Source organism: Corvus brachyrhynchos, unplaced genomic scaffold (assembly GCF_000691975.1).
Source record: "Corvus brachyrhynchos isolate BGI_N302 unplaced genomic scaffold, ASM69197v1 scaffold249, whole genome shotgun sequence".
Taxonomy (NCBI): domain Eukaryota; kingdom Metazoa; phylum Chordata; class Aves; order Passeriformes; family Corvidae; genus Corvus; species Corvus brachyrhynchos.
The window spans coordinates 1,609,953-1,637,775 of record NW_008240226.1 but is presented as its reverse complement, the minus strand read 5'-3'; the positions used below and the strand labels follow the sequence as shown (position 1 = coordinate 1,637,775).

Here is a 27,823-nt window from a genome sequence, read left to right as displayed (position 1 = left end):
CATCACAGGTCTATGAAAAGTAGCAACTGTAATTGGAAAACATATGAAAACAATTCTTCCTACTTCAACAAAATATACACATTTTAACAGGTAGGAAGCTTTGGGTGCAGCAACATCATGTTGTTTGTATGCAGTAACATATTAATTCCAGTGTGTGGCTTGAGAATATTCTTCCCTTTTTAACCATTTTTCAGTAAATGGTGTAGTTTTTCAACCAATACATGTAAAGTGAGAGTGATGGCAGGGAAGGAAGACAAGTAGTTTTTTACTTGATTTAAAACCTTTGTTTTCAACTTCTTAATAGCTCCAATAGAATGTAGTTTTGATGCCAAGTGTTAGAGTACATAATGAATAAAAAACACATTTTCAGCAATTCGGTAACTCTGAATTAATCAGAGGGCTGTTTCAACAATTGTCAACATAATTCTTAAATACAGTCTGAAAGTATTTGGAAATGCATATCTACTCATCATTTTCATTCAAGCATATATACTAATGTTTCCTTTGAAAATGTGACAGAAAGGGTTTCTATTTTTATTACATTTCAGGCAGTAAGTACAGATCCTGTTCCAGTGAAACTACACTATGATAAATCACATGATCAAGTCTGGGTGCTGAGCTGGGGAAACATGGAAAAGAATTCACCAACTTTGCAGGTGAGGTGATCACAATGATTATACGTAAGGAAATCTAGACAAGTTGAACCTTTGTGTAGTTTGAGTAATTGCAATGTGTTGCATATTTTCCTTTAAGCGTTATTACCATGACCCCCACAAGTGCAGAGAAATTATTTTAGGTAACCAGAAAACAAGTCAGACAACTGACTTCACTAAAGAAGTTAATGATTATTTTCTACACCCTTAGTCAGAACTGACAATGGCAAATTGATAGAAGGATAAGGAATGCAGCTGAAAACAGCAGCATGTTCTACACTGCCAATCTTTTGAGAGCAAACTGTTGCTGTTCATGATATTTTTGTCCCTAATAAGAGGATAAACCAGACTTTAGACATGTTTCCTTTTCATTAAGGTCATATTTACATTCTGGAGGCGTCAAGCTCTGTCTGTACTGTTTTTTTTATATATGAAAGATATTAAAAATCTTTATTTTTCCCGTACCTTGGAGCAGCAAAAAGCCTAGGGACAGTCCCTAAAGAAACATTTCAAGAAGCTCTACTTACCTTACTACTTTTTTATTAATTTCTGTTCCTTATTTATAGTAATTCCCTGAGACTATGATGATCACCCTTATATCATAATTTAAAAATTCATTTTAATTTTAATTTGTTTTCCTTTTCTTCAGAAGTCAATGAAATTCTTATGCATTTATTATATACTTATATTAATATATACTTATATATAAGAAAAAGAATAAGAGAAATTTGAAAAGTAAAATTAGTAACATTTGAAATCACCTTTTTAGCACCTACAGGCTCTTAGTAACTTTGAGCATGCAAGGTAATTTGTGGAAGTTTAGCTGTCACTCCTCTCCAGAACTGATAACTGAGTCAGTCTTACCATATTTTAAAGTGACTGATCATCCTCACCCTCATTTTTAGTATAGATAGTAGATTTTTTTCTTGTCTGAAAAAAATTCACTCTTAATGCATATATGTGAATAGCATAGTGGCTATTATATGGAATTGTCTTTTATTCACCCATAAACATTTGCTTCAAAGAAGGTCCAAGATTTTGGAATTTGAATAAAACTGGCTCATAACAATTTAAGGCATAAATAAACTCAGTTCAGCTTGTTCTTCTGAAATATGTCTGTTCTATATTGAATTACCTCATGTCTGACAAGAATTGGGAATATGCATAGCCATATGTTCCAGTGGATATGTGGATAGCATCTCATCTTTTCACTCTGGCTGAAGAGTTTAAAAAATTTAATCTCACTCTAAGATCTAGTTTAAAAAAAAAAGATAAACAAAAAACTTAGTTTAAACTAAGAACTGTTAAAGGTCTTAGTAATGCAAATGAATAAATATGGATGCAGGGGTGATAAAAAAAGATGGAGTACGAAGACTAAGTGGTCAGGTATGTAATAGTTCTCTGAAATCTGTAATGTTGATCAGCTTTATTCCCTGTCATTTGCATTCATTTTCTTGGTAACTGAAAGACAATACAAGAGAAGGAATACAGAGGCACTACTGTATTGATTCATTTGGATTGAGATTTAATTTTGAAAGAGTACTTCTACAGTTTATAATGATCATCACTTTATCCAGGTGATAACGCAAGCCAGTGGGAGTGTCTCTCATCACACAATCCACACTCAGCCAGTGGGAAAGCAGTTTGACAGAGTGGATGACTTTTTCATTCCAGCTACAACCCTCATCATTACCCACATACGGTAAGTTTATCTGAATGTAGTGAATGTAGGATTGTCTCTGTGTTTATCCAAAGAACAGGTTCTTCTGTGACAGAACTGAACAATTTGATCAGCTGGATTTCAAAAGCCATATGGAAAGGGAGGGTGAAGAAAACAGGACAACTCTTAGCACAGGCATAAAGCAGAGCTCTCCCCAAGACCTCTTAGAGGAAAATCTATTTTTCTTCCTCAAAATACACTAGTAAGAATGTGACATATAATTTGCTTTTCATATTATTTTCTGCAATATTTCTGCCTGTAGGGATTGAGTCCTGTAGTCTAGGATTTTTACATCTGAGTATTGCATTAATGTGTATTAGTAGTTTGTATGTTTAGAACTTCTAAGTTTCTTTGCAAGCTGACACAGATCCATTTCATCTCAAAACAGCTCTGCCAACAATTAACTCCATTGTTTATTCTGATATTCCAAGTTCAAGTTTCTATAGAAATACCTTCATTAGATGATCTTAACTGTCATCGTTCCATTTAAGCAAACATCTCAAATACAGGCATCTCCATTAGCAAGGATATAATTTCTGATTGTAGTGAGTGGTAGTCTTTTAAATGTGAAAATATGCAATTTAGGGTGATTTTACAATTGATTTCAGAATTTGCTCTGTGTGCCTGTGCAGAATCTAGTCTTCTGTATCAAACACTTGGCTTCTCCTAAAGATGTTGTTGATGAAAGATAATTTTTTAAATTTCCTTCAGAACTGTTAACTAATAACTAAGTTAGCAATCAGCCATATGCAATTTAAAAGGAAATGTATAAATTAATGTAGCTAAATAATAAATTGACTCTAAGTACCATTATTACCTAATTTCTTGAACTGAGTAGACAAAGTCTTCTTGTGTCCCTGAAGTAATCTGCAGTCCTCACATTCAGCCTTAGGAAAACATTAAATATTTCTGCTGTATTTGAAACATATGTGTTGTGAGAACAAAAGTTACTGCTTCATGAACTAGCAAGTACTAGAGGTACTGCCCAAACAGAACTGACATACAGGTACTTTAATATTCAAGTAAACAGGAAAATAAAAACATGGATAGGGATAAACATCATACAAGGAGGGGAATCAGGACTAAGAAAAGAAAAATAGGGTCAGTCCAAAGCTAGTGTTGGACTCGTCTTGTGCAACTCTTTTTTTTAAGTTGATATTTTACACAAATAGGTCAAGTAGCCGCTTCCTGCTTTGCACATTGAGTCACAGTTACCTTCAGCGGCTGAGTCATTTCCCATGTCCTATGTGAAACTGAGGAGAAGAGGGAATGAAAGAATAAAAGAAAACCCACAGGAATAAAAAAGAACACTGAAAGAATAAAATCAAATAAGTGCCTGCAGATACACGATTAATACGTACATCAATTGAGGCCTGGTAATTTTTATTTTATTATTTTTATTCACATGCCAGATAAAATTGCCAAGATTGCCAAAATGCCAAAAGAAAATTTGTGATCTGACAAAAAGCCTGCAGTAGTTTTGCTACTGCTAAAACCATAGATTTGGGGATTTAATGAACAAAATCAATTTGGTTTTACCAAATCATGAGCTTACTGGAAATGCTAGTAATTATATAGAATGTCTTTTCTAAAAAAGAAAATGTTAAAACCGCTATGTAGATAAATAAAGTGGGATTTTTTTAATGTATTCTTCAAGACCTATTTATGTTAATCAGTTGTTGAAGAATTTGTCTTCCATAAAATGTTTGGCCTGCAAGTACCTTGATTATTTTGTTTAAATAGGAATGCACTATGTGAACAATGTGACAGGAAAGATTTAAAATTAACTATATTCATCAACTTAATAGTGATGTAGAAAAACCCAGTCTATTAAATTTAATATCACCAGTCAACAAAACAAATGCTCAATCTCAGCATGTGTTTCTTAAGGATGTTAGGCAACAAACATAAAGCTTGAGTTTATTATTCTTGGGAGTGTATACCAACCAGGGGAGCAATTTATGACTGTGAATTGCAAAAAACAGCTACAAGGGAAATAACCCCCCTGGCTAAGTTGGCTGGCGTAGTTAATTGCCCAAGGGCCCTATTTACTCTTTGTCAGAAATCAGTTCCCTTTCACCATGCAAAACCAGCCCCTTTCAGAAAAAGGAAAGCTTTCTGTAGCTAGGTGCATTTGTCACCTGTAAACTAAAATTTTGAATGATGGAGCAGAAGACAGTATGCATGGCTTACCAAATTAGCTTCCAGAACCAAACACACAGTCAGAATAAAGGCGATTCTAAGCAAAAAAAGACATATCACTTAAAAGAATTAATTAAATTTCTAGCACAAACCATCTGATACCATCTGCAGTATATTACTATCTGCAGCATATTCTGTCCAATAGGTTGGCTTGTTGACACAGAGGAACAGAAGTAAAGGCAAATAATTTAAAGCTACAGTGAGTCATTATTTTTTTTTCTTTTTAATAATAGCTAAAATGGTAATTGCTGGTAGTATGTATGTGCTTAAAACTTGTTGCAAAATAATTTTACTTAATAAGTGATGGGACTATACTTTTGATTTACCTAGGCTAGTTATTTTTGTATGTGTAAGTGATGGGACTATACTTTTGATTTACCTAGGTTAGTTATTTTTATATATAAAAATCCAAATGGACTACCCACTATTAGAAAAGAAAATTCCACACATTTTAATGCTCTTTTGGGCAGGAGATAATTTAGGACACACTTCCTCCACATCAGACATTTGAAGAGATACTATAAATTTTGGTCTCAGGTAAACAGTAATTCATTCCAAGGGAAAAAAAAATGTTTTCCCATCTTTTTCCTACCACTGACTGAGTTAATACTTGATTGTACTTATCACACAGCAGGAGTCAGGGCAAATAACCCTTTGGTTTGATAACCAGCAGGTGTAACAATCATACTCTGAACAACTGTGATGCACCATCAAAGCACCAGCTAACCAAACTAAGTAGGCATGAGCCAAAAGAAATGGAGGAAAAATAGATGAATTTATTATCTTTAAACTTTCTTTTATAATTGGTGGCTAGTTGATATGGGTACAGAAGAGGACAAGAAAATTTATCATTTTGGGGAGAAAAATGTGGTAGGTTCAGCACCACCAGATAGTTTTGGAATGTTAGGAAGGTGTCTCCCTCTCTTTTATGTCCCAGTAATACTATTGCCTTCCACTCAAACACCATCAGGAATCAAACGATGTTTTGTCTGTAATCCTTTTGTATCTGCATTTATAAATATATGTATGTGTCTGTGTGCATGTATGTATTTGTAAAGAAAGGAAAGTATCTCTTAGTTATAGTGAAAATAATACTAGTTATCTCCCTAATAATGTGTAGAGCAGCCCCACTGATGTTTCCAGATAGCAAATCCATGGTTGTACAGAGAGTCTCAGCTGCAGATAGACCTGGTTGGCATCCCATGATAATGCTTTAAAAGTATAGGTGACTTAATTCTAGAATTTCCTGTCTGGTTTGTTTTGTTTTTTTTTTTTTCCCACAAGACTAGTTCACCTGCTGACTCTAAGGAAGGAATTTCCTCATGCCTTTGAGAATTCCTTCATGATGGAAATAAATTTCCTTCTTTTTCTCACTAAGCAAAGTCAGAGTTTAGAGGAAGTCAGTTTCCCATGAGTTTTCATGAGCTGCTTGTGCCAGCTAGTTGTAGTGTAATGTACAACAGATCTTAATCTTAGAAAAAAGAGACTATGACACAAAACAGTGATAATTATTGTTTGAAAGAACACTGAAAGAAGTTTGCTCAGTTTTGCTGTTGGAAATCTGAAGATTTCAAAGGGAAGAAATTAAATACTCATCTTGCCTATCTTGAAAAATAGCCCATCCTGCTATTATCATTGGCAGCGCACTCACTGTCAATATACTTTGAATTACACAAAGAGAATGAATGAATGTAAAGCACTGTTTTTCATGCACAGTTTCATGCCCATATTTTCAGTACACACAGCTTGAAAAAAGTCTCCCCCTCCCCCACTTCTGTTGAAAAAATACCAAACACCAGGGCCACAAAAGTAGATAGTAATAGGAGATCTATTACTCTGTAATAAACAGTACGAATGCGAAGGTGTTTATCCTTGGTTACTTCTGAAGCTTTTTCCTTTTGTAGAAGCACCTTATAAGAATTGGGTATGTGTTTTCAGTATTTGTCCTTATACATTTACTAAGAAGAAAATTTTATTCAGGGAGCTATTTCTGTTCCAAAGCAATTCAGCACAACCAATGATCTTGTCCTTAATTGTCTGCTAATACCACTCCTTATCTTAAAAATAGACTTTTCCAATTAGTATGTGGGATGGTTGCAGAAAGATGACTTGTACAACTACTCATGAAAATATATTCTTGGAAGCCGAAGGAGCAAAAGGGCTGATTATTTGAGCTCCAGTGTTCATAAATCCAAGTGAACAAAAGATAATTGGAATAAATTAAGGTCTTTCACTACACTCTGTAAAGTGTTTCAAAAGTGGTATTAAATGAACTCACTGTAATGGAGTAACTCTAACTTTTTAGATGTTTTAATCTTTTAGCAGTGTTTTAAATGTCATACAGTTACCTGACCTAACAAGTGGAAGAATGAGCAATCAACTCACTGGTGAGTTGGCTCAGGATATGAAGAGAGTTAACATATTCTGTTTGAGTTTTTCTCTCTTTTATGCCTCTGTTGTGTACGGTAACAGGGGAAGCAGTCTTTATAAAATTACACTTATTCATTTGCACAAAACAATCCAAAAACTAAGCTTTTCTTCAAGAGTTAATTGGAATGTGCTGCCAGTGCATTCCTTCTTAAATGAAACCCATGTGAGGCGGTGATTTGGTAAATTCACATTTCATCATTCCAGAGTTTAAGCACCTACAGAGGTGTGAAGTAGCTGACAGAGTGTGAGAGCATTTTCAGTGTTTCTATACAAATAATCAAACAGAAGATATTATTTTTGCTGCGAAAATCCTACATAATCAGAGAAAGCTTTCTATTCAGTAGTTTCTGAGTGAAATAATGGCAGTGGTAAATGCTGAGTCAACTGTAGATGAAACATTAACAAAAGAGATAGAATTATTTTAGGGGTTGAATTTTTCACATGGACAGTATGATTTAGTGCGAAGATAAGGGACAATCTGATATTTTGCAAATTCTGTTCACAGTGCATGTTAGGGGAGCAGAAGTTTTGAGACAGTTCTTAGTCATCAAGCTATAAACCTACAATGATACGGGGAAAATAGGGGAGCAGCTTGAAAGCTTGAGGAATCTGAGACAGCTCAGTAGTACCAGGGATCTAGATCTAGATCTATAAAAGATCTAGAAAGTACTCTGCAATTTCTAATAATGATTGTGGAATCTGTCAGTGAAGCCTACATGGTGGCACAGCACACAAAGGAGGGTTAGGGGTTCACTCTTCAGCCTCCCACTTTGTGTCTTAGTGAGAGACTAATCCTAAATAGAAACCTTGCCCATCTTTCCCCTCTCTGTGTATTTTCCCCCCAAAAGAAGGACACTTCTGGCCCATAAATATGTTGCTTTTGAAAAATAGGGGGTTTTGGGAAAGATAGAGAGAAGACAGCAAAAAGTCTTTTGCTGCACCTTTTTTATTAGCTTTAAATAGTGGATTTTAGAGCATCTTTGTTCCAGAGGGAATATAAAGAATGACAGATTGAGAGATTCAGCTCAAACAGTTTTAAAGCATTGAAACTTACTTTGTCCAACTACCACCATTGGCAACAGCAACAGCTATTGAAATAAGTGCCTTTTTAGAAATGTGCAGGTCCTCTTTAGTGTGTCAAAACTATATTCACTACTTCAGTGCTCCTCTGTTTACATGTTCCCACTCAAAAATTCCATAAATATAGTGACTACATATCTTTAAACTAAGAAACTCTCGGTCCTTTAGGTAAATACAAGATATACCAAGTGCCCAGATTTACACAGGTGTCCTTTTTCAGGTCCACTCCTGTATTCTAACTGACAAGGACCAGGGTTTGCAGGCTTTAAAATGTGCTAGGCAGTAAGGATTCCCATCTGTGTCTGTGGGAAAGCACCTACAGAGGTCATGAAGATGAAGATAATTGCTGTCATTCCACAAATGCAGTTAAGATTTGCCATCACTGAAATGATGTTCTGAGGTGTGAATAACATTGCTGAAGCCAGGGCCTTTTGGAATTCAGGAAGGCAATATTTTAAATTTTAAAGTTCATTTTCACCTCAGTGCTGTGAAATTTAGTAATAATTAGTTGCACATTTATATGTAGCCAATATAAAACTTTTTTAGTATTTTTATTCAGTGTGACTTTCTAAACTTGCAAAATAGATGTATGCACACATAGACACACACACATATATGAGGAATCAGTCTGGAAAACTATCTTGTTTGTGGAATCAGTTATTCTACATGCCTTTTCCCATGTCAGCTGACAATACAATACTTCTGACCAATTTTTTTATGTTATGGTCTAAATCTTTTCCTCTTAGGTACCTTGAGTAAAACTTTACAAAGTTCTTGAACAACAAATTCCAGCTGTCAGCAGAAAAAAAGATTATGTGAAAAACCATTTCCACTTCAGTGTGACTATGTAGAAATGAAAATTCCCTTCAAATGTTGCCCGAAACACGTGATTGCGAGCAGCCTTTGTAGCACTATAAAACAACAGCATCAGTTAAAAAAAAAAGAAAAAAGAATCCCTGTGTTCTATTCGACCTTCCCTATTAGCTCAGAAAATGCCTAGAACCTGGCTTAAGTAAGTCTAGCCAGCTGTAATACAACAAAAGGTGGTTTTGTTAAATTGTAATTTATTTATTTTTTCACACTGTAAGGTTTTTCTCTTTTGCATGTGTAGAAGTCATTACAGGAATATTTACCTTTGGAAAAATATCATCTTCCATCTTAAGTGATCAAACCATTGCTAAAAATAAATGTTGTACCTGTCTGTAGAACCTTCCTGCTTTTAAAAATTCAGCATCTATCAGTGCCAGTATTTAGAAACATATGACACAATGTAATGTTTAAAAACATAATCAACTATAAGAGGAAACTAATCTCTGCAATTATGGCACATGATTTGTTCTACCTAGTGGTTAAAAGTTATCTTAGTGCTGCCTTAATTACTCACTGGTTTTCAAAAAATGCCCCAATTTATAAACATTCATTTATTAGCTTGGAGTCAGTCTTAAAATGATGCAATTAGCCTTTTTTGGTTTTTTGTATGTTTGTTAATAAACAACCAGAGCACAATTATTTTTAAAAATTTTTCTGGGTCTGCCTTGTATGGAGGCTGTTTTCAGGATAGCAGCAGGGATAGTGCTGTAGTAGAGATCTGTGACAATGAGCTAGTAAAAATGTGATTGGAAATTTTCATTTGTTCAGTTCTATTTTTTAATATTTAGAATATATTTTTGTTAATTTTGTTTAAGATTTCCTATTTGTTGTGTTACAAACCATATAAAATGGATTTAAATCATATAAATCAAAGACTTTAAGGGAACTTTCAAATCTACACAAATAGACTATTTTTGTCTGTGTTCCTTCCGTGGGTTCTCAGCTGTCAGCATGTAATGTCCTATGGTGAATAAATCATCCAACTTCCATCTTAACAGAGCCACTTGAACCAACCCCCACCTCCCTTACAATCTACAGATTAGAGCACAGCAATTTGCCATGATGTGCCCGATCTTTTTTCCCATGGTAATTTTACATTTTTAATTCAAATGTCATTTCTAATGCTTCTATATACACAAAATAATATTTTATCATGGGGTTTTTTTGAAACTTTTTTTTTTTTTGTTCAGTCTAATATTTTCTTAATTTGGGTCAGTAGTAGAAACTAAAAGGGGAGAAAGGATTTGTGGTAAAGTTCAGTATTTGTTCTTAAGAATATTCACATATCCCCATCTATGAGTATGTGAACTTCATGTTTAAAATGAAGAAAAAGATCTATTGAGACTGTTTTGATGTATGTAATTTATCACTTTTGTAGTCCTTATCTCTACCTCATTATTCATTCTGTACTAGTGCTATTTCTTTTGACATATATAAATTTGACTATTCAGTCCATATTACATCTACCCACCTTGATGTTACCATATTTTCTGAAGTACCAGATTTTCTTAATCCTATCCTACCTTGTACTGACATTTAGGAGCATCTTTAGAATGTCTTTTGTTCACTATGTCTGTATAGATAGCCATTTCTTTGACTTTTATTGCTTTAAAAATGATTTTTTTTCTTTTAATTATTAAATTGCTAGCTCTCCTTCCCTAGAAAGTATGAGACAGAAAAATGCATTTGCTGCCAACACTAAAAGTAGGTTTTTGCTGTGTGGGTTCCCTTATGGTACAACACGAACAGTTTCATATATTCCTGGATTCTAAAAATGTAGAAATGAAGGTACTTCCCTTTGTCCTAAAATTTCTTGGATTATTTCTTGTCAGCATTGGACAACAATTTGCAATCATTAAAAAGTGTGTTGTAATACACATCTTGCAAGTGCTCCGCAAGAGAGACCTCAAACAGTTCATAGACTCCTGCATCACTAGTACCCAAAAAATTCAGGATTTATCCCTACCCTGTGCAAATAATGTGGGAAGTCCTGGGCTTTGTGTGCAGCATGTTAAAAGAAGTCAGCTCTTCCTGCAAGAAGTGCTTGATTTACTTACTTGATTTATCCAGCCGAGTTACAGAAGACAACTTGCATATTCTTTCCCACAAATAAATGCTTGAAAGATTGTACACTTGTGGTTTTTTCACCCAAGTGAAAACTATCCTGATAAGAGCGCGGATTTTGTTGATGACACTTAAAATGTCATTTACTTTGGCTCAGCAGCATTAACTTTGTGGTGTTCATTTTTTAATCCAGAGCCAATCTTATTAAATATGATGTAGGATAAACTCAGAAGTTGAAAGCTTACTAATGCACAAAGCTATCTATTTTATAATATTATTTTCTATCTCTGTTGCTTATTGTCTAGTAATGGATTTTTTCCTATTCAATCTCAGAGCACAAAGCTTAATTTGAGAAGATCTCTTTATTCTAGGAACATAGCACTTGTCAGGATTCCTTCAAGCCCTTGCTGAAATATTTCTTCCCTTCTGTCTTGCATGGCTGTCTTGAAGTCCTTGATACCCTTATTTTTCAAAATAATGGTCAGTATGTGCTGAGAGAGTAAAAGAAAGAGAGAAAAAAACCCAGTCATTTTAGTATTTTTGACCATCATTGACTGTGGAGTCTCTGACATCCAATTTAATCCTCTCTACACTGAGCTCCCTTGCTGAGAATGGAAATAGAGACACAATATTCGCTTATATGAAGTATATAAAAAGAAATATCAAAAAAGAATAAAATCTTCAGAACAAATCTGTGAATATCAGTCTCTGAAATCTTGAAATACTTATTACAAGATCACTTTCATTCAGGTGTCTCAGGTGATATTCAGCACTTGTTTTTCCCTTTGTGTGGGACTGCAGGTCTCTTAGGATTTTGCTCTTTTGCCCCTAGCCCTTGAGATAACCTTTTCTATTCTATTTCTATTCTATTTCATTTTAGGATCTAATCAGAAATTTTATCATTACTAAGATTGTCTGCTCCCACAGATCTAAAAATGTTGGTTTCATACAACTTACAATTGAATATTAAGTTCCTTTCTGAATTGATCTGTCAAGACCTGTATTTATTTTCATCAGTATTATTAAGTAAACTTATGACTTCTGACAGATGACTTATGACTTCTGATGGACTAGATCTGTGCTGGCTTCTATTTTTATCACAAAAATGTATTCCTTAATCCACATAATAATAATAGTAATAATAATAATAATGATTTTAATGAAATCAAGTTATAGCTGTCTGTATATTAATTTTCCTCTTCCATCCCACATATGCTATAAATGTCAAAGATTATCTGTTATTGGATAGACATTTTTTTCTTCTAATTTGAGAAGTACAGATGAGATGTTCAATGGGCAAATCTATAAGAACACAGAAACCTGAAGTTTTCAAAACCCAGAACTTCTTCCCAAACAGGAATATAATAAAGGGGTCAATATTTTTAGAAAATTTGACCTGCCATCAAATTCCGTTCTCCTTATAACAGAAATTATAGTGATGATCTCATTTTACTCTAAAATTACTCATTTTCCATAAGAGTGGCCCCACAGCCTTATGTTCTGTGTGGTTTAATTTTCTTTTTTTTTTCTTTACCATTTGTTTCCCACTCCTAAGGACTGCTATGTTATTACTTCCCAGGTACATTATCACAGCCGCACGATACTGCTGCAAATGTTATTTCTCTTTTTTATGAGTCACTTTTAAATATTTCACACACAATAATTGCAACCAATAAATAGATGAAGTGGTGAAGAGGGCAGAAATATTTTACAGATATGTGTGTGTGAATGTATGTGTTCATGCACATAAACACTTAAAAAATAGAGAATTATTAAGATTTTACAGATTTCCTCAGATAGGAGAATGCTTTGTGCTTAATGCTGTTACATGCAAATACCAAAAAAGGAGAAGAAAGTGCCTTTTGTGATACAAAAGAAAAATAGGAAGCAAGTGTTCCTAATGTTGTAAAGAGCATCAGGAACAAAATTAGGAAAGCAAACTTAGGTGAAAAACTGTTTCTGTACCCAAAAGAAAAGCACCATTTGTGCTGCTGAGCAGTTCCTACTGGGAAAAATCCACTTAGCCTTTTGTTATCATCAAACAACCATTTCTGAACTGCAGAAGTTAAAGAAAGGTCTTTTCTGAGCAACCTGTCAGAAATGAACTATTCCAGGCAACAACAATCTTGTAAGTCCTGAGAAGAAAGCTGTTATGCTCTTGCAGTGCTGAGTTTTTTAAACTAGAATCACTTCCACAATTAAAGATATTTTTAATCTAGAGGTAAATATTTTATTTTCTGCATTATACTACAGTAATTGTAGTAGAATGTGACAATGAAAATTATGTATTTTAAAAACGCTTTAAGCAAGAAAAAATAATTTTGTGATGATTTGAATTGTATGAATGCAAGGCATCTGAAGTAAAATATACCAGTGTGAGCAGTCATCTTTGCAATCATCTGTGTGGATATAAACTGAAGAGTAATTTTAAAAAAGTAAATAATGTTTGCAGTGTTGCATGTCGTATGTTAGAAAATTCTTAGTTGCACTGGTAGCAAAAAGTACAAGTACCAGTAAAGGCTGTTGATTTATACAGCTAAGAAAAAAGTTCTTACACCAATTTTCCTTTTTCCTTTCCTTAGTTATTAATATTTCCTTCTCCAGAGCTACTGTGGATAACTTCATTTAACAGAAAAAAAAGTTTGGTATATAACACACTTCCATTTCAGTATTTTGTTTAAATGGTAGTAGTTTGCCATATTGGTAGATCAGAAGCTTTTTGTAAGATCGGTGTAGACCCTGAACCTCTAACACACTGGTTTTGGGTAGTTAATGGCATTTTCTTTTGAGACCCAGAAAACTTTTGGTCAGCAGATTTGATCAAACTTTGTAATAATAGAACTTTATTTTCCCAGTTTGATTTTTTGCATAAATTTTGGGAAAAAAAAAAAAAAAAGCCGTCTAAGGCATAGAACATTGGGTGGCTTTAAACAAAATTTTTATTTACTCAGGATAAAGTCGATAATGGTATGGGGTTTTTTTTCTTGAATGAAGTTATTTGAGTTATAACATTTCTCTTTTTTACAAAAGTACTGCTGTTTGCTTCTTCCACAGATAATTTTGATTTTTGTTCATTTAATTCTCTTCTGTTAGATTTTCTTTTTAATTTGAGAACATAATTTTCCTGAAGTGATTGATTTCAGACCTTAAAAAAATGTCTATAGACTTCATGAGGCTAATCTCTGGGGGTAGGCCAAAACAAGAAAGGATAGAGGACATCAGTTTTTACATCATCATCTTCTTCTTCTTCTTCTAGGAAGATGTTTCCAAAGATTTTCTCTATTTTGTCTTTTTAAACAATGCTTAGATATTTCCTCTTTTATACTGACTGCAGTTGCCGTGGTAAGTAATATATACAGCTTGTCTAAAAGAAGAAAATAGCACAGAGGAAGTCAGGTTGTTAATTTGCCACCTGTTGGCAGCTCCACACTTGCATCTTGCTTGGCTATTCTTTGTGCATAGCAGAGGCAAAGTAACTTGCTCTGCCTGAAGGGTGGAAAAAAACTGACACTTTGCAAATTTAAGGACACAGTGTCAGAATTCACATGGCTTTGGCACCTTTCCGGTACAGAGCTTCTTTAAGTCCTGCATTGAGTTTCTCCTTCGTGCTTTGTTTTTCTCTTATGGCCTTTGCTTTAGTATGTTTTACACAATAACCTAATATACATTTCACAGTGTTATAGAGACAATAATGGTAAGACAATTTGGACCTAACTCTGCTCTAGCTAATTCAAGTAATTGTGCCTCAGTAGGCTTTAATTTCATCCTGTGTTATCCATGTGGGACCCGTGCTTTAGAATGGGAAAAATTGTGTAGCACAGGTGGTGTACCATTCCCTTGCACAGCTTTTATACTTCCTGTCTGCAGAAACTCTTTAAAAATAATTCTTTAAAAACTGGGAAATTTCTTAAACTTTTAAAATCAGTAGATGTGGCATGCTTACTAGCCACATTCCATTATATTTAGTATTCTTGAAAAATATTAGTTATCTTTTGCAAATTCATTGTCTGAAGGGGATCCCATCTCGATGGGTATCCATTTTGCAGTATCCATGGTGGTAATTCTGTCAGAGTATATCAAGTACTTTAATAGTGTCATGAAAACATAGTTCACTAAGATATTATGTTGAAAAAAGTTGCTTTTGGAAATTCATATATAAGATTTGCATGCAGTTCGTAGATCTCAGCAAAACCCTAAGATAAAAATTAAAGGGAGACTCTGAAGAGATTCTCTTTGTTTGATGACTCTCTAGAATTGATAAAACATTGAAGTTGATTTTTATGGTTGGCAAAGCATGCTTTCTGTGGAAAGTAAAGTGATGGTTTTTTCTTAAAGCTATGCTTTGAGAGCAGTGAAAATCATCTTCAGACATTCCTGAAAATGCTGGGAGGGACATCTCTGCTTTTAGGGCTGTTTTGCATGGAGATTTATATAACATTCTTCACTCTATGCAGGCACTTTCAGCAGTGCTAGCTATTCTTCAAATCAGTAGTTTTAATTTCTGACCACAAAGGGCAGCTTTAACAGCCCCTACAGCTGTATGATACCTGAATTATAATGGGTTGGAGAAACAATCACAATTCAAATGTAATTGCAGCTCTTAGTCACATCGTGATGTAGTGTCAGTCATTTAAGCTTCAACTGTCCAAATCTTTGCATGGTTTTATAAGGCTATATTTGGATATTATGTTTTCATGCTGATAGGATGCTTATGGTGAGCGTTAGTTTCAGATTGTAGGCACCTAGATTTAGATGTGAAAATACAGTGTATCTGTGGGTGTAAGCTGTCTGTCTTCTGCTATGGTTAGTGGAGGTTTAGTCTATACACAGAGTGGAGTTCAAAAAACAATTTTTCTCACCCCCTACAGGGTCTGGTACTGGTTATTTTAAAAAATGCTTCAGACACTGTTGACTGTATGGTCTAGATTTCTGCTGGCAAAAATTGCAGCCTAGATTTTCAGCTCATATTCAGACATACATAGTTATGCATAGAAGTGTAGGGGTCCACAGAAAAGGAACACCACCCGTAGAGAATTATTTTTGCCCCAAGGAATTGTAGCAAAGCTGTACATTTATAGTGGCAATTCCTGAACCTCCTTATTGACCACTGATATGATTGAAGAGGAGAAAAACAGCTGTGCTTGATTAGAATTGCAAAAATAGGCTTTTTCTTGTTTATTTCAAAGCAGTAAGGATATAAATATAAACAACTTGATATGTTTATGTAGTCTGGAAGAGATACAATTAAGACATATCATTTTTGTGACTTTTTCACTTTCTGGTTCATATATCAATTTCATCAATAAACTGATGAAAACAACAGATTATAAAAAACACAGTATTTAAAATTAAACGAGTCATTGTGGCAGTGCACTCATTTTGCATGTGTGCTTAATCTAAACTACACCTTTTTTAATTTTAAAGCGTATTACTTGAAATCCGTTTCAGAACCACCCAGAACTCAACTCTGTGTGGCTTGAGATTTAGCACTGCTGTCCTAAATTATATATGATATTGATATACAGGTATTCAACTCTCCAGTTCATCAGCTGAAAATGAAAATATTTATGTTTAATCCTAAGAAGAGAGAGAGCATGCTTATCCCTTGAGAGGACAAGGAAAGGTCATCACTTTCAAGGATACTACCACTTGATCTCAAACAGCATCAGTGGACTCTTTATAGGCAAATTTGGAAGATACAGGATTCTGCAGAAAGGAGCAGTGAAAATATTTGGAACCTTAGTACTGAGGCCCAGAACCTGTGAGCAAAAATTATTTTTACTTTTCCACTTCTCATATTAGAAAAAAAAAAAAAACCAGTGAAAGGAGGGATGCCCTAAAACATCCTTTTCTTCCTGTACTTCAACAGAAAGGTCATATTATACCTGCTCTACATACTCATATGTATGTATGCATGTTTATGTTTTGTAATATGCCCTTTTCATATCAAATAGTACATACCTCCATTAAAACTCATCAGACTGGGAGTAAGTAAACGGCAGGTATGTGAGAGTGATATTTCATGCAATTTCAGCACTGAATTGGTGTGGGGCTTTTCCCCTCTTATCCCTCCCTCTGTCCTGTAGGATTTAGATGACAGAAGAAGGGTCCAAAGACAAGAGGGATACTTAAGGATCTTTTGCTACACACCTATTCACAGTCATAACAAAATGGTAGCAGAATCCTTGCCAGTCTGAAATACACCAACCCACAAGATGAGTGTTTGCCCTGTGGCTGTATCTATTGAATTCAGAAAAGGCTTGACAATAAACAACCTCCTTGTGCAATGGCTATGTATTTTGGTTTGTAAATAATGTCAACCCTTTTCAGATATGGAAAGAGATACTAAAATGTGGCAGTGCTAAGTTCAGGCAGTAAGTACTGACCTTCTGGAATAAGTTTCGTATTAAGCCTTTTCTCAGTACTAAAAATAAGAAAAAAACTTCTGTAGGTACTGCGGTGATGAAGATGGAGAGTTATGGACATAATTGTGACATCCTGTAACCAGGAAACACCCACAGAACTGGGTGAGTCACTAAAAATTTCAGCCAGGTTTCTGTTTTTCAGGTTCATTTACAACTACCTATACATAGCACATTCTACCAATGATAGTTCTACAATACATTTTCTAATTAATTTATTGAAATCTAGGTTCTTGTTATGGAACAAACCCACAAAATCCAGAGCAGGAAGCTGTACACATTTTAAATTGTTTAATGACTTTCAAAGCATTTTTGGTATAGCTAGAAATAGCAATGACATAACAGATATACAGGAACAGTGAAGTATTTGAGAGGGGGAAAAGAAAGTTTTGCTCATTCCTCAAAAGCAAAATACTCTTCTTGAACTCAGCAAGAGTCAGTGCTACTTAAGCTGAACAGACTTGTTAAAGAACTTGAGAGGAATTTTATGTAAAACCAGCACTACTTGTTCTAAACCATAATAAACCATTTTTCTACATTAACAGAGGGGGTTTTTTTCTGGTTTGAAAGCCCCCCACCTTAAAGGGTGGTGATTGAATAATTTATTTTGGGCAATGAAAGGGAAGCAGCTATATAAATCCTGTTGTAGTGTGATACTCTGCACTTTCCTATTTTCTCATAAGTGAAAGTTGTATAGCATGTAAGGAAAAGAAAATTTGGTTTTTACCCTTTTTACCTGACACAAATGATGGAACTTAAGGTGATGGAAATTTTGCAGGTAAAATACTGTGAAAATTAGGTATGAAAAAACACAGGATGTGAAAATACTTGTAAAAACAGACAATATTTATGTATAATAATAATGCCCAGTAAGATTTCCAAAATTGATACCTTTTAAAATATAAATTTAATGTTAGTGCCTCATGTCATAAGTTGTTTCTCAGTGATGGCCAAGTTTCTGTGAGCACATTATTCCAAAGAAAGATTTGTTGAAAGATTTCCTCCACTCTGAGACACTTGATAATCTGATGCGAGCAAGAGAGAGGAGTAGTTTTGGTAGAGCAATAATCTGATTTGCTATAAGGATTACTTTGACAATGAGAGCTTGGCAATGAGAGTTTTCAGGTTGTTTTTCAGGAAATAGGATAGTGGTAATTATGATACCTATTTTGGGAAAAGAATGATGGACTTCCTGGGTTTACTGTTCTTTTTGTTCTGTATGTGTTACAGACAGGCTTATAGTTCCATAAAACTTGGAGCAAAATCCCATATTTTAAATACATTTAAAATGCTTTAAAATACTTGAAAAAATATGTCTTGAATTTATTTTGTGAGACAAACACAGAATTTATAATGTTGTTAACTTCCTCACTGTAATTATGTGACTTTATATATGTGGGCAAGTTTTTTCTCATTTTTAAAAAATAAGGCAATCATCTATATAATCTGCTTTTTGGTTTTGTTTTTTTTAAAATGCATTTTACAATTACCACCTTATAGGATACTCTTCCCATCTCTTTTAAGTTGGTTTGGACAAGTAAATTTTAGTTACCTCAGTTCCCCTTTGTCTGGGTACTGTAAAGCTCATTATGGAAAACTAATGCCTCCCTGTGGTGAGCTGTCCCCAGCCAGCAGCTGAGCTTCCACCTAGCAGGAGCAACAGCTACTTTGGAAGAAGTTTTATTGTTGAACATAATGTTACATGTCATGGAATACCCCTGGGGTAGCCTGCTGTGTCACCTCCCAACCTCTTGCAAACATCCAGACTACTCATGGGGAAGGCAGAGTAAGAAACAGAGAAGGCCTTGATGCTGTGCCAGCAGTGCTCAACAATAACTAAAACATTGGTGAGCTATCAACACTTTTGTTCACAAATTTAAAACACAGCACCATACATGATAAAAATTATGGTATGATAAAAATTAATTCCGTCTCAGCCAAACCAGTATACTGGTCTTACAGAAACTGCTATAGAGTTGCTAAGTATAATTAGTCCTATTTCTTTTAAATTTTTGCCACAACATATGGTCAAAAATCTTGAAAATCTGGGATTAAAATCTTTATTGTTTGTTCATGTGGAGTAAGTGCAGAAAGAAACAATCACAGATTTCACAGTTCTAGCGTTTACTCCAATTGGAGTGATATGCCCACAGGCTACAGTTCCCACTTGCATTGACTGTACAAAAAATTACTGGAAATGTAAAGATTTGCTCTTATGTCTGGCAGGTTTAAGTTACATGTGATTCCAATATGCACTGTGACAAATGCCTTTATGTGCTGTCTGATACTGTGCATGATTTCACTGCATAGAAGAGACATAAGGTTGAAATTGTCATAAATATTTATCAGAAATTAATGAGCAGTGGGAGGCTTCTACATACTAAGCTATATGAGAGGAAACTTTTCACTGCATATTCCATCAACATAAAACATTCAGGAAAAGTGAAGGTATTCTCAACTATCACTTGTTTTCCAACAGCTTAATCATAAAAACCAGGCTAACTGCACAGAGGTGACAGACACAATTTCATCACATAATTATGAATGGATGTATTTTTTAAATCCTTTTAAGTCACCAAGTGCTTTGGAAAGTTACAATATTATGGCTACTTTGTAAGTTGGGTTCAGCTTTTTATAGAACATAGAGTACTAATGCAGACTTCTTTACTCAGATTTAATAGCTTTCCTTTACTTGGAATGGAAAAAGATATCTTGAGGTAGTCAAAGCTCAGCACATGCACTTACTGATTTGGTTTTCCAAGACCTCATACAAAAATCTCACTGATAATCAGTTTTGTGAGATGTCCCTGCTTTGCTGGTTCTGTAGACACCACTGGAGGACAACATTTTTTGCATCCCCCAATCTACTTGCCTGTGCAGTCCAAAACTGTCACCTTAGTGACTTGCAATACTTTTTTCTGATAAATTTGGTAAGTACTATTTTTTTTTTACAGTTGTTCTTGTCTTCTCATCAGAAAGATGAAAGCAAATCTGGCAATGGAAGCAGAGTTAATAATCTGACACTGGTATGCTGAGAAGGTTCATAATACTGTAGAGAAGGGAAGACAGATTAATCAGTTAGTTAGAAGACAGCAATTAGGTTATTGGACAACGGGCTAAAATTTATTTGCAATTGATCATTGCTGTGTGTAAACAGGTAACAGTTCTGAAGCAGGTCTCCGTGATCTAACTCCATTCCTCCAAGCTATTGACCATGATCTTCTACATGTAGATCCATAAACCTCAAAAGAATGACCATTCAGCCTTAGAACATCCTTCACACCACATGAAATTATAGCTGTTATCATTATATGGTTGTAATATTACAAGCAATTCATAAGCTTCCTGAATTTGGAGACCAATATGTTGTCAAGGAGGATGCTTATTTTCAAAACATATGTGTGTGTATGAAAGATCAGTAATTGTAAAAGTATTAGTAACTAGTGTGTGAAATTCACAATTAGTTAAGATCAGAAACAGTGTAAGGTAAGTTTTAAAAACCAGCTCTTTTCTACACAGTGCGTGGAAAAGTGGGATCACAACCTCAGTCCTGCAGAAAGGCAGATTTGTCTGCATTCAACTTTTGTGTGTGTGTGTGTGTGAGCTAAGGCATTGTGTCAAATCGCTGCTATTTCATGAAGTTTAAACATTTGGCTGCTGCTTTTCAGGCATTGGAATGGGCTGCCCTGGGAGGTGATGGAGTCACCATCCCTGGAGGTGTTTAAGAGGCATCTGGATGATATGGTGATGTGGTTTAGTGGTTTAGGGGTAACAGTGGTAGTACTGTGGGAATGGTTGGACTGTATCATCTTAAAGGTCTTTTCCAACCTTGAGGTTTCTATGATTTTATGATTCTTAGTATCTCAGCATCAAATGAATGAGTAGTATAAGATTAAAATCTACTGTACCTATGCAATTTTGATTATATGAACAAAGCCAAAAAAATGATGTTTCATATATTCATCAGCTAGAAGAGACCATGAGAACATCTTCTTTGACTTTCTGTATATAATTTAGAATTTAAACATTTCAGTTAGTCATCAAGCGACTCAGATAATGAATCTGATACTTCTTAAGCTACATCTACTTATCCAAGTAGATAGTAGTATAATCTTTACCTGGAGATTCCCACCACAGAAAATTCATCATATCTCTGGTAATTGGTTGCAATGGTACATTGTCCCTATTGTTAGGAAAAAATACCTATTCCTCATTTAAAGTTGTTGGTTTCAGTATGCAGTCATTTTATATTGGATTCAGACTCTTGCATAAAACCATTGTCTCCATTCCACAAATAATTTTCAGGTTTGTCCTTGCCCCTAATTTTTTAATATTCCTTTTTAGAAGGGCAGAAATGGAAAGGAAAAAAAACCGAACAAAAAAACCATAAAGAATTCTCAGTTTAGTCTCCTCAGTGCAGAATACAAATATGAGTCTGTTGTATTATTCTTACCTCTCTCTGGATATACCTCCAAGGACTTCACAGAGGGTCAGAGGCTTTTGGGTTTTGGTTTTGACTCATTAGACTCAGATTTCATATTGACTTGCATGTCTGCTATGATCATTAAATCTTTTATAGCTGCTGGTTTTTAGGATACGGGTCTGTGTTCATGTCCTACATTCCTCATTTACTTGTGAAGCTGCTCAACTTTACACTTGGCTACCTTTGAACACATTTTGCTTGAATGAGCAACTGATTATAATGATTTTGCTGTCATTATCTACAACCTTAGTGTCATGGATACATATTTACATCCAAATCATGTGTGAAAATTTTGCGAAGTATCAGCTTTTGTACCAAGAAGTTTCCTGTAAAATTATGATTCTGCATTGACAACTACATGTTATTACAGATAAATTATTTTTCCTTCAGGTATCAGTTTTTATTCCAAGAAAGCTATGCCCTTCTGATATTCAGTTACCTTCAGAAAGTTTACTAATAAAAAAATTAAATTAGGTTTGTCTGACAAAGTTAATTTTTTCATAAACCCACGTTGATGGTGTTATATTCATGATTTTCTGTAGTTCATTCTCATATCATCTATTTTATTATTTCCCTTGGATATGCATCAAGCTGTTCAGCTTAGCTGGAATACCTGACTTTGTCTTATGAATATTTCAACAGTCTTTTTTTTTTAGACTTTCCAAATTTTCCTGTTATTCTGAGATTTATTAAAATGCTAAGAGCTAGTCAACTCGTTCAAAATTATTAGGAACAAATTATCTCACCTGACAGACATATATGTCCCTATAAAAAAAACCTGTTTATCACCTTCCTCAGTTGCCGGTGGCTTGGAAAGTACTTTCTCATCTTCAGGTAACAAAAGTATATTTTCTCATTATTTGTTTTTTCTGTTGGGTTTGGTTTTTTTAAACTATACCAGACATGGAAATCTTAGCTTTTCTTATCAATTTTCTTCACTTCCCCTTTTCCCTTCTGTATCATTCCTCCAGAACTTCATTACTTTTTCCATCCTTACACCTCTGCCTAGCAATTCTCAGAGACTAAGAATCAGCCTCACAAACCTCACAGGCACAGGAACAGACCTCTCTTGATTTGTTCAGCTTCTCAAAACTCCAACCACACAGCTCTCACTGAAACAGGCAGACAAACATATCAAACACACAGCTTGCCAAATCCTTTTACACTCAAGACGTCTGGCAGCTTTAAATGATTTCCCCCCCACCTTGTTTTTATCCATATTGTTGGGCTGTTTGGGTATTTACATCCCTGTCCAGCTTGACTGAATTTTAATTGGAGCACTGAAACGTTACAGGCAATATGACAGCCAAGAAAGAATTGTTTAAACAGTAGTATTGATAAAATCCTATTAGTTCCAATAAATTACTTTTGGCAGCTGTACTTCTGGTTTTGGGAAGGGTAGATCCTTCGTGAAAGTTCAGCAGCTTCTCTCCCAGCCAGGTCCAAAGTTCTTTATATTTTTAGTAATCAAAAACTTTTTTTTTGACAGTGATTTTTTATACTCTTATTCAAAATTATATATTTTTATTGTGTGTACATTCTCACATCCATCTCTTTAGTACCTCAGTTGCAATGGTAGCCTATAGCATGATCAGTTAGAAATCATGTTGGGCCTTAGATAACCTGTATTTTCACTCAGACTATGCCAATGGATTATTAGCCTTAGGCCAGTCATTCAGCTTTCTTTACACTATGTACTATCTGTGCAATGCTTTGAAATCAGTAAGTCAAAACTACTGCTTAAGTTCAGTGTATTATTCTGCTCACATAACTGATCTTTTAGTGTATTCAGCTCCAGAGATATTACGTTCTAGGCTAACTTTACATCTCTGTCCAAAGTAGTGACTTTTTAAAGTTTGAACTAGAAAACATTTATAAAGCAAAAAGTCTTTTGCGTGTTAGTGTTACGAGAAAATAGAATTATATTTTATCAGGGCTAGAGAAGTCAATACTTTAAGGAAGGAAAGAGAGCATATCTCACAAACCTTTGTTTCCAATTCAGAAGTAAACAGAATGCAATGAATAGCATGGATAGCTGTAAATAGTTGTAAGTTGAAAATAAACAATCTCTGAAAAAAATGTATTAAATTGCTCTTTGCACACTTTAAAAGTAAGATACATTGTAAACAGGCATTCTGGTATAACTGATTATCAGAATACCTATGGTTGGCCGCTGTAGCATATAAAATCAAGTTCTTTAATAGCTCCAGAGCAAGGGACAGTAGATCTCCCAGGTGCAATAAATACAACATCAGATAAGGTGGTTAGAATGTTGAAGCCAGTTTCTACAGTTTTCAGTTAAACTCAATTGCCAAAGCTGAAGCCACTGTTTACATCGCAGGAACAATCTGTCCAAGATCCTGTAAGCTTCTTACTTGTGGCTTTTTGAACTGTGAACTAAATATTACAAAGACAGATAAAGCTGTACAAGAATTCTTTGGGAAATTTAGGTTAAAACACTTGAGACATGGTATGTTATCAGCTGATTTGTTATAAAATGTGTTTGCTGACTAACTGTGGAGACCTGGAGAACCTTGCTGTGGACAAGCATAATTTTTTTAAAAACATGCCTGTGCTAGGGGGAAGGTTTATGTCCACATTCTTCTGTGGCTCCTAAGATACTTCATCGACACTAACCAGATTATTCAACAAAAAAACATTTAAAGGATCTTAATTATTCCACAATAAATAAAATTTATCTTAATGGCATGCATTGGGGAATGCTTATACAAACCTTTTAACTGGCAGAGTTTAGAGTGTACCTAGGTACCACTAGGTAATGAGAAGGTGGAGTACAAACCAGTGGCAGTGTCCTCTGTGGGGAAGGCTAGATCTCAAACATGAGTCTTTCCACGTTTTCAGCTGATGTTACCCCCAGGGAAGGTAGGCAAGACCTTTTCTTTAACTTAGGCAACACATTCAGATTTGGTAATCAGGGGGTTTATGCAACCAAAGTTAACATAGGTTAAGTGTACCTGTCGTTCAAAAACACGTATTCTGGGAATATTATTTGAGGAGCAAAGATAAGTAACTTATATATTCCTCTTGAAATCGATAACGTTTGAATGAAAAAATATCACATAAATTGATCATTAATACTGCTTAATCAAATAATCATAAGCAAGGCAGATTTCTTTGAATCACATTGATTTAAATCCTTCATTTTAATCACAATTTAAATCAGCAACTAAGATTTGCTGATTTAGATAATTGATGCTAATCTTGTTTTGCATTTGTGTTTTACTTTAGAAAAAGGTCATTTTTATGACCTGGAATAATCTTTAAAAAAAAATAAATTGTCAAGCAGCGCAAAGATTTCTTCTTCTTGCTTGTCTGGTTGATATATGATAATTGAAAAAAAATTGGTTTAGGTTTTGATCAGTTTAAAATATATCTATTAAGATTCTTAGATTTGTTTTGTGGTAGAAAATGGTTAAGAATTCATTTGGGTTTTTTAAAAAAGGTTACCTTTTTTTTTTTAAAGATTACTTGTGTTTTCTTTCATGCAAGATAGAAACTATAATGCAACTCAAATCATACAGTGAGATTTTAAGTCTTTTTCCTGAATTAAATAAAGGTACCATGAAGTATGATGAACACATATATAGAATAAAAGGTATCAAATATTTTCAAATGTTAAATGTCTGATTTTTTTACAGAAAACAATTTATTACTGTGTTTAATGCAGTTTCTGAAAACAACAGGCCAAATTTTAAAAAACATTTATATATTTAATCATGTAGATGATGACTGCTGTGTTTTCAGTATGGATTTGGTGTATGTTTATGTATATTGGAAAATTTCACTTGGATATAAGTCTGTGGTTTAATACCCATGTTAGATAAAAGCAACTCTGAGAGAGCCCTTTCTTTCACTTTTAAAAAAGATTTCCTGATTTTTCCCATGACTATATGTTGGTATACTGAAAGAGAAGAATAATGTTTTCAATCCCAAGGTCAGCTTGCCAATCTCAAACACAAAAAGTTTATTGTGTGTTTGCAAAAAATTGAGATCAAAAGTAGTTAAAGCAAGAACTCTCTGTACTATGTACTTTCATTAAAATGGATTAAATAATATTATAATAGCTGAAAATTAATTTACTGTTAATTAAAATTAAGTGCCTGTCATCACACTGACCTTAAAATTACTTGTTTTCCCTTTATCTTCTTGTGAACACTCCTGGATAGTTCACTGATTGTTGCTGAGCATTGTTATGTAAAAAGGCAATCAATAAGCCAATTCTATTGTCCTTTTGTAACCACTGCCCAGATAATTGGTTATTAAACATGGAGACGTGGGAAATGTCAGTGTTGTTACCTATTTAAACTTTTCTATTACAGGATGATTCTGTACATAGTACAGCACAAGTCTCTTTCTTATAGCTGAAAAATGCTTACTAACTAATAATGGAACCAGAAATCAATGACTTTATGGCTACCAAAAAAGATTAACAAACAGATGTTATGTGGCCAAAAAACCTAAAAACTAAATTCTGCTTGATGATCCTAATCTTTTCTATGACAAAACAGCAGACTTCATGAGTAGAAAAGTAATGGTAATTTATCCATTCCAAGTTCTCCAGACATGACTTTCGTAAAAGCTCACTCACACTTTTCTAACCAAGATGACTGAATTCATGTATTTATAAGTGGCAGAATAATCAAAGTCAAAAATGATCTCATAATCAGCTCAAATTGTAATCGCGGCCAATCTGATTCATGCTGGCCATTCTTTGGGCAGGATTTGGACCAAATGAAATCCTGAGGTCCCTTCCAACAGAAATAGTTCTTTAGTTCTGTGCTTTTATGATACTGCAGCAGTATGCAAGGATTTTGGAAGGTGGGGCTAAAATTAAAAGTGTTCTTACATCAATTCAGTAGAAAGTGCAGATGTAATTCACCCTGTCTTATACTGAGGAACTGACTGAACGATGTCCTGAAACCTTTTTTACCTATTACTTTGGTGGTTCACTGACTAATAAATACACTGGGGTTGCAAGTATAGTGTGAAAATACTGTGTTATTTGTCAACTCAATTGTTGGAGCATTCTGACTGTCATAGAGCTTTAAATCAACAGGATGTGAAAGGGCTTTTTAGATTATATATATTATTACACAGCCTCATTCTTAGGATCAAAGATTCAGAGGAAAATGCCAAGAAATGTGCCGAAGGAAAACAGCTGTTTGGGAAAAGTGCTGTGAAAGCTACTTAGATAAGTAAAGCTAGTATACTTCCACATGACTCCATAATATTTAGAAGTACATTTTTTGCATATATATATTTATATATATTTGATTGTACAGTCAGAATATATACATTAACATTAAAGAATAGTCATATAGTTTATATTTAAAAGGTTAAAAACAATCAGCTCTAGGATTTAAAAATTTAACCATATTATTCATGTTCAGTGAAAGTTCCTTGAGGTATGGAAGAGCATAAAGGGTCATTTAAATTGTAAGAAATATGGTGTTTGGATAATTAGGAGGCATAAACCTAAATCCTTTTATGATATTCATTTCTATTGAATTAAAATAAGGAAGATTCAGATAATTATCTGAATAACAATGAGCACTGGGTTAAGATGATGTTCCCAAGTAAGTCGAAGAGCTGTATGAACTGAATTCAAATATGTGGGATGTACTATCTATTGATATTTAATCTCTTTCTCCTTCCTGGCTTTTGTAAAAGTTAGAAGTGATAGATATGCTGAAAGTAATGTTTACCTTTTCCCTCATGTCAGTAGGAAAAAAGAACTTTCCCAATAATCAGATAAATGTGTTTTAGGCATTTTTTTGGATGCACTCTAATTTACAAGAACACTAAAAATTAAGTATTATAAACTGCTTAATATCTGAAACATCTGAAGCTAAGATATATAGCAATATATACTCCGCTG

General features: G+C 34.3%; 1 protein-coding gene across 2 annotated transcripts in view; it reads left to right on the top strand.

Moving 5' to 3' along the window:
• Positions 1-27,823, top strand: part of FSTL5 (follistatin like 5) — a 276,394-nt gene that overhangs the window by 246,055 nt on the left and 2,516 nt on the right. For both annotated transcript variants that reach the window (XM_008641923.2, XM_017745135.1), the window contains 2 exons: positions 549-656; positions 2,231-2,355. In XM_008641923.2, the coding sequence (XP_008640145.1) occupies positions 549-656; positions 2,231-2,355 (233 nt within the window). The remainder of the gene's footprint in view (positions 1-548; positions 657-2,230; positions 2,356-27,823) is intronic.